Source organism: Ursus americanus, chromosome 4, assembly GCF_024610735.1.
Source record: "Ursus americanus isolate L20-20 chromosome 4, mUrsAme1.1.p, whole genome shotgun sequence".
Taxonomy (NCBI): domain Eukaryota; kingdom Metazoa; phylum Chordata; class Mammalia; order Carnivora; family Ursidae; genus Ursus; species Ursus americanus.
In genome coordinates, this window is record NC_142130.1 from 92,471,916 (window position 1) to 92,477,707 (window position 5,792).

Here is a 5,792-nt window from a genome sequence, read left to right on the forward strand (position 1 = left end):
TGTGGGCTCTATGTAGATGGCTTTTATGGTATTAAAGTATGTTCCCTCCAGCCCCACACTGTGAAGAGTTTTCATTAAGAAAGAAAGCTGTACTTTGTCAAATGCTTTTTCTGCATCTATTGAGAAGATCATATGGTTCTCGTCCTTTATTTATGTAGTGTATTATATTGATTGATTTGCATATGTTGGACCACGTTTACAGCCCAGGAATTAATCCCACTTGGTTGTCGTGAATAATCCTTTTAATAACCTGTTGGATCCTATCGGCTAGTGTTTTGGTCAGAATTATTACGTCCATGTCCATCAGGCATATTGGTCTGTAATTCTCCTTTTTGGCGGGGTTTTGTTTGGTTTTCAGAAAAAGGTAATGCTGGCCTCAGAGAATGAGTTTGGAAGTTTTCCTTCCATTTCTATTTTTGGAAACTGCTTTAGAAGAATAGGTATTAATTCGTCTTTAAATGTTTGGTAGAATTCCCCAATAAGCCAATCAGAACTGGACTCCAGAACGCTACTGCACACACGTGCCGCGCTCACCCAGACTAGGCAGTTCTTTGCCCCGTGTTTGGCATGTGCTGTGCCTTCTGCCAGAAATGCCCCTGCACCGCCCAGCTTCCCCATTCCTATCCCATCCTCATCTAAGGACCCTTGCTCCTCCATGTCTGGTCCCAGCATAGAGAGCACACGGGGGCCGTGCAAGGTCTCAGCTCCACTACCTGAGGAACCAGAATCTTTCTGTGACAAGATCTCCAGGAGATTCATATGCTCCTTAAAGTGTGAAAGCACCGTCGGTAACTCGTGCGCATCCATCAGTATTCAGCTCAGAGGCTGCCTCCTCCAGACAGCCCTCCGGTCCTGCCATCCCAACCCAGCCTACAGCAGGGACAGTTAGAGAGCCGGGGTGGCCCAACAATGAGGGCACACGCCACAGTCCTGAGCACGTCCAGTCCCTAGCCTCTCTCTCCTGTGGCCTGTGACTCTGTGGGAGGACACGAGTTGTTTCTCATGGTTCCCACTGGTAGCAGCATCGGCTGGATCAGGTAGGATGTGCTCCCCCTTGGGCATCCTCACCCTGCCCTCCAGCCCCTCCCAAGCTGCCCTTGAGATCCCTGTTGAGGGAGCAGCTGGAAGATGAGAACACCTGCTCATGAGGGCCATCAGGGACGGTGGACACCCGGTGGGAGGCCAAGTGGACAGGCCTGCTCCACGCCTACTCCACTGAATTATCGAACTTTACATCAGAAACCAGGGATATACTGTATGGTGACTAACAGAATATAGTAAAAGAAAATTAAATAAAAGAAAAAGAATTAAAAAAAAAAGGACACCCAGACAATACACAGGGATCCGACAAAAGGAAGGAGTCTTTCTTCCTGCCTCTGACACCCCAACTGCCCAAACCCAGCTCCAATCTTTCCTCCTCCTCCATCTCCATGATGACGACCCCAGTGCCAGACCCCAGTGCTCCATGCAGACCCTTGTTTCCCCCCCCCATTCCCTTGTCCCCATAGTCACACAGATCTGTGCAGAACACACATCACACCCGTGCCCAGCCACCACCCACCGTCTCCAGGTCTACACCCGCCCCTGGTGTCTCTACCCTGCACTAGGGAGAGTCTGTGCAGCGGCCCTGCTCCCTGCCCCCTTCCCTGTCACCTTTGCCCTGTTTCCCCAGCCCCAGGAGCACAGCCCTCAGGCTTTATACTCCTGTGCTCTCTGCCTGGGACATTCTGCCCCCTGCCCTCCCAGACTACCTCCTCTTACCTTCATCTCAGGCTGAAGGTCACCTCTGGGTGTGGCCCCTGACCCCGTTCGCCATCACCCTATTGGAATTCTCCGCAGAGCAGAGATTGCTATTCCTTGTCCCCTTGTTCTTGATTCCCTGGCCTGTCCCTTACTATGTAGGGCATAAGAACTGGGGGTCCTCGGGCCTCACTGGGTCGTTTTCTCCATCACTGTACCCAACGCGCCAGAACAGCACCAAAGACATGGGAGAAGCTGCAGAGACACTCACTACACATGTGGGTGCGAGTGAAGGCATAACACACAAGCACACCTCGGGTCAGAGAGTCACGTGTGCGGGTGCTTCTCCAAATTGCTCTGCCTGCTCCGTGCCTGAGGCTGACTCCCCGCCAGCACTCCGGGCCCTCAGGGGCTGCCCTGCACCAGCAGTCCACGGAGGCCTGGATGACAGAGGGGGGCACTTTGTCCCATTCCTGGGACAGCCCCCCACTGGGCTCAGCTGATGCCACTCCCCTGTCCTCCCTCCAGGATCAGAAGTGGGACTACCTCCCCCTCTGGCTGGTGTCTGGGAGCCCCCTCCTTGGTCCTGCCCTCCTCTCTGCTAAAGCTGGGGACTGTCCCCTGGCCTCCTCCCTCCTCTGCACCGTGTGGGAGAAGTGCTCCTGCCTGGGGTCATCCCTGGTCCATCAAGGCACTGTGCTCTCTGTGAGGGAGACCAAGGAGGCTTTCCTCTCTTACACACTGCACACACACGTTTCTTCTTTTCAGTAATTTATTTATCTATAAGCAATTTTTCAATTTTTCAATTCTATTTTTACATTTTCAGGTAGTCACAAAACAACTACAATAGTCTAGATTCTGTATCATGGGGGGTGCGTGTGTGCACGCCCACGTGCACGGGAGTATGCTTGTGTCCTCAAGAGAAAACTTGGTACTTTGCATAAAATTCATAAATGTTAAACAATAAATACTATCTTAAACAAAACAACAAAGATTAAGAAAAAAATTGCATAACAAGGAAGAAATGGTTGCAAATTCTTAAGTTTTTCTATCTATAAATTTAAGATTAAACTAAAACTATGAATTTAGGACTAAAGTATGAATTTAGGACTAAAATATGAATTTAGGACTAAAATATGAATTTAGGACTAAAATTTGAATTTAGGACTAAAATATGAGTTTTACGACTAAAATTTGAATTTAGGACTACACTATTTTGTACAGTTTGAGTGAGACGGTGTTTTGTTTAAGTTTTTTTTCTCTTTGTTTTTAAAGCCAAACCCATCTTATTCACATCAATATTGAGTTAGTTCTGCAGATCGTAACGCTGGTCCTAGCGCACGGAAACAAGTCTTGTTTTGAACGTCTCTATCCATGTCAACAATAGACATGTCTTAGGTCATCGTGGCATTAATTTAAATCCGAATACCATACCTACAGTATATAATTCTAAATCCTCTCATGGGGAAATTCTGTATTCAAGAGAATAGGCACAAAGCTCTGTCTGTACCAGCAGCATAGAGTTCTAGCCTCTACCGCTGACAGTGACTGTGGCATCAGTTTAGAAGTAGCAGCCCCAGCAGAGACAGAGCAGGGAGACGGGATTCACAGAACTCCAGGCAGAGGCTGAGCCGGGCTGTGGCTGTTCGGGGCCCGGCTGCCCTGAGCCCAGTCCCTCCTGCTGGCAACCCCGGACTCGGTGCCCTCCCAGGGGGACCTCCCTCCTTCCTGGGACCCCCCTGACACTTGCCAGCCTCTGTGGGCTGCGGGCGGAGCTGCAGGAGCCAGAGGGTCACTCAGGAAAGGCGGGCAGTGGGACTCCACGCCGGCCAGCATCTGCCTCACGTGATCGTTTTCTTCCCTTAGCTCCTCGAACTTTCTCTTGCTGGTCACAGCTGCCGCCCAACTTTTAGCCACTCTGTCCTGATGGAAGGCGACAGTCTTGTGATGGTGGCAGGCGTTTCTCTCCAGCTCTTCGCCCAGGTCTTGGGCCCTCTTCTTGTAGAGGTTGTGAAACTGGTGCGTGAAGTTCATCTCCCTATACAGGCCGGCCAGCTTCTTCTTCAGTGCCAAGCACTGATCTTCCCCTTGAAACATTTTCCTGTGAAGTTGCAGGATGTGTTGGTCCTGTTCATCCGGTACATTCTGGACTTTCAGCTTCAGCTGCTGAATCTCACGGTCCAGCTGGGAATTTTCCTCCTGCAAAGACGCTTCCTGGGTTTGCAGACTGTGTATTCGTCGTGTCAGCACTGCGATCTCTGCCCTTTCTGCCCACGGTTGTGTGGCTCTGGCTTGTTGTTGGCCGTCGGGACTTGGAGGGGACCCAGGGAAGCCAGCATCATCAGTGACACCCTTCAGATGAACTGCGGCCCGATGGGCGGGGTGATGGCCACTTCCTGCTCCCCTCTTCGGCTGGACTCCGCAGGTCCCGGCCCCGGCGTGATGTGCAGCGAGGTTGGGCGAGGGGACGGCCTGCAGCCCGGGTCCTGCCCTGGACGGTGACCGGCTGGCTTGATCTTCGGGGACCGGCTCCATGCCTGCCTTCGACGGCTCCAGCCTTTCTTCCCCCTCCTTCTCCTGCCCTCTCTGCCTCCATCTCAAAACTTCTGGGTTGAACAGTTCTGGTCGTTCTGGAAAAGAAGAGTTTCCACTCCAGTCATTCATTCTTTCCCTCAGAAGTTGTTCTCCGTCCTTCTCTGAGTTTCTTAGGATGGGTTCTTCACCAGTGACCTGGGGGAGTGGAGGAGGCTGGCTCTTCCATGCCTTTTTCAGAAAGTCAACAGTGTCACAACATAGCAACGTCTCCAGGTCTGTGTTCATCGCGGACAAGCACAAGGCTTGTAAAGTGGGAGGACTGGCCACCACCCGGGGTGGCTGGAGGGCGTCATTGGCTTGTGTGGTTAGGCCAGTGTCCTCACGGCCAGCTGCACAGACGTCGTGGTGGGCAGAACACCTCTGGCCCAGCGCCTTCTCACTTCTCAGAGTGAGTCGTCTTTTCACGAGGAAAACCAGCAGCACGGTGCATACCAGCATCGCCCAGGGCAACACAGAGAGGAGACTTGGGCTGGGTCTCCAGCTCCGAGAAATCAGCTGCAGCGCACCCCACAGGTGCTCCAGGACCAGCTGGAAAGCGGATCCGCTGGCCGAAGGCGGGCTCTCCATGGCTGCGTCGGGCTCCACAGGAATGCCTGCGAGTGCCAGCATCCTATGGCCACAACTGACCGCTCAGAACCCTGCGGAGAGTTCCACCTCTGAGGTCAACCAGTGCCTGGCAACCAGAGCAGAGCAGTTGGCCGGGGGAGGGGAGACCAGCCAGGTTCTAGAAAACAGTTGTCCCGGACTTTGCTGTGCAGTAGAGAGTTGTCTCAATCACCCAAGCACTGGGGCAGGTGGGAAGGGCTGATCCCAGCCTGGAGCTTAGCCACTCCAGGCACACCTGGCCCCACAGCAAACCTAGGGGCTCAAGGCAGGGCCGGGTCTGTCCGTCTGTGCGCACAGGGATGTCGGGGCAGAGTGTTAAGCCCTCCTTCCCGGGCGAGGCCCGTTCTCCTGATCCGAAGTTCCCCTCTGCTGCAGGGACCCCTGGTCCTTCTGCAAATGTCCAAGGGATCTCTGTCCATTTTTTATTGCATCTCATTAATAACCATTTTGATTTCAACATGAGTAGATTTTAGTTCTTTTATTTTTCCAGAAAGAGATTCTCTAGTGTCTTCTGTGCTTTTTTCAAGCCCATCTAGTATCTTTATAATCGTTATTCTGAACTCTAGTTCCGACATCTTACTTTTGTCCATATTGATTAGGTCCTTGGCAGTCAGTACTGCCTCCTGTTCTTTTTTCTGAAGTGAGTTTTTGGTACTTTGCCAATACCAAAATGGCAACAACGATCCCAGAGAAATATACAATAAATAAGTCAGAAGAGATCTGAAATTGAAAAAGTAAAAAAATTAAAAAATCATAAGGAGTATAATCAGACCGGTGAACTGAGTAGAGCCTTACACTGGATCCTGTATGTATTTTGGTCTGTTTGTTAGAAAACTAGATCCCAAAATTGT

The 5,792-nt window shown here is 51.4% G+C and overlaps 1 protein-coding gene across 1 annotated transcript; it reads right to left on the minus strand.

Moving 5' to 3' along the window:
* Window positions 1-3,345: 3,345 nt before the first annotated feature.
* On the minus strand, window positions 3,346-4,914 carry LOC148110302 (uncharacterized). The gene is made up of 2 exons (XM_087861876.1): window positions 4,092-4,914; window positions 3,346-4,025 (listed from the first exon to the last, which is right to left on the minus strand). Exons 1-2 carry the CDS (start codon window positions 4,900-4,902, stop codon window positions 3,346-3,348), a joined length of 1,491 nt encoding a protein of 496 aa, XP_087718002.1. The 5' UTR covers window positions 4,903-4,914.
* Window positions 4,915-5,792: the final 878 nt, after the last annotated feature.

Excerpts from the sequence above, each read along its gene's own strand:
- LOC148110302 (XM_087861876.1), bottom strand. The coding sequence starts at position 4,902 with ATGGAGAGCCCGCCTTCGGCCAGCGGATCCGCTTTCCAGCTGGTCCTG. Across the intron at positions 4,026-4,091 it reads GGCCGCAGTTCATCTGAAGG|CCACACAACCGTGGGCAGAA; the intron begins GTGTCACTGATG and ends AACAAGCCAGAG.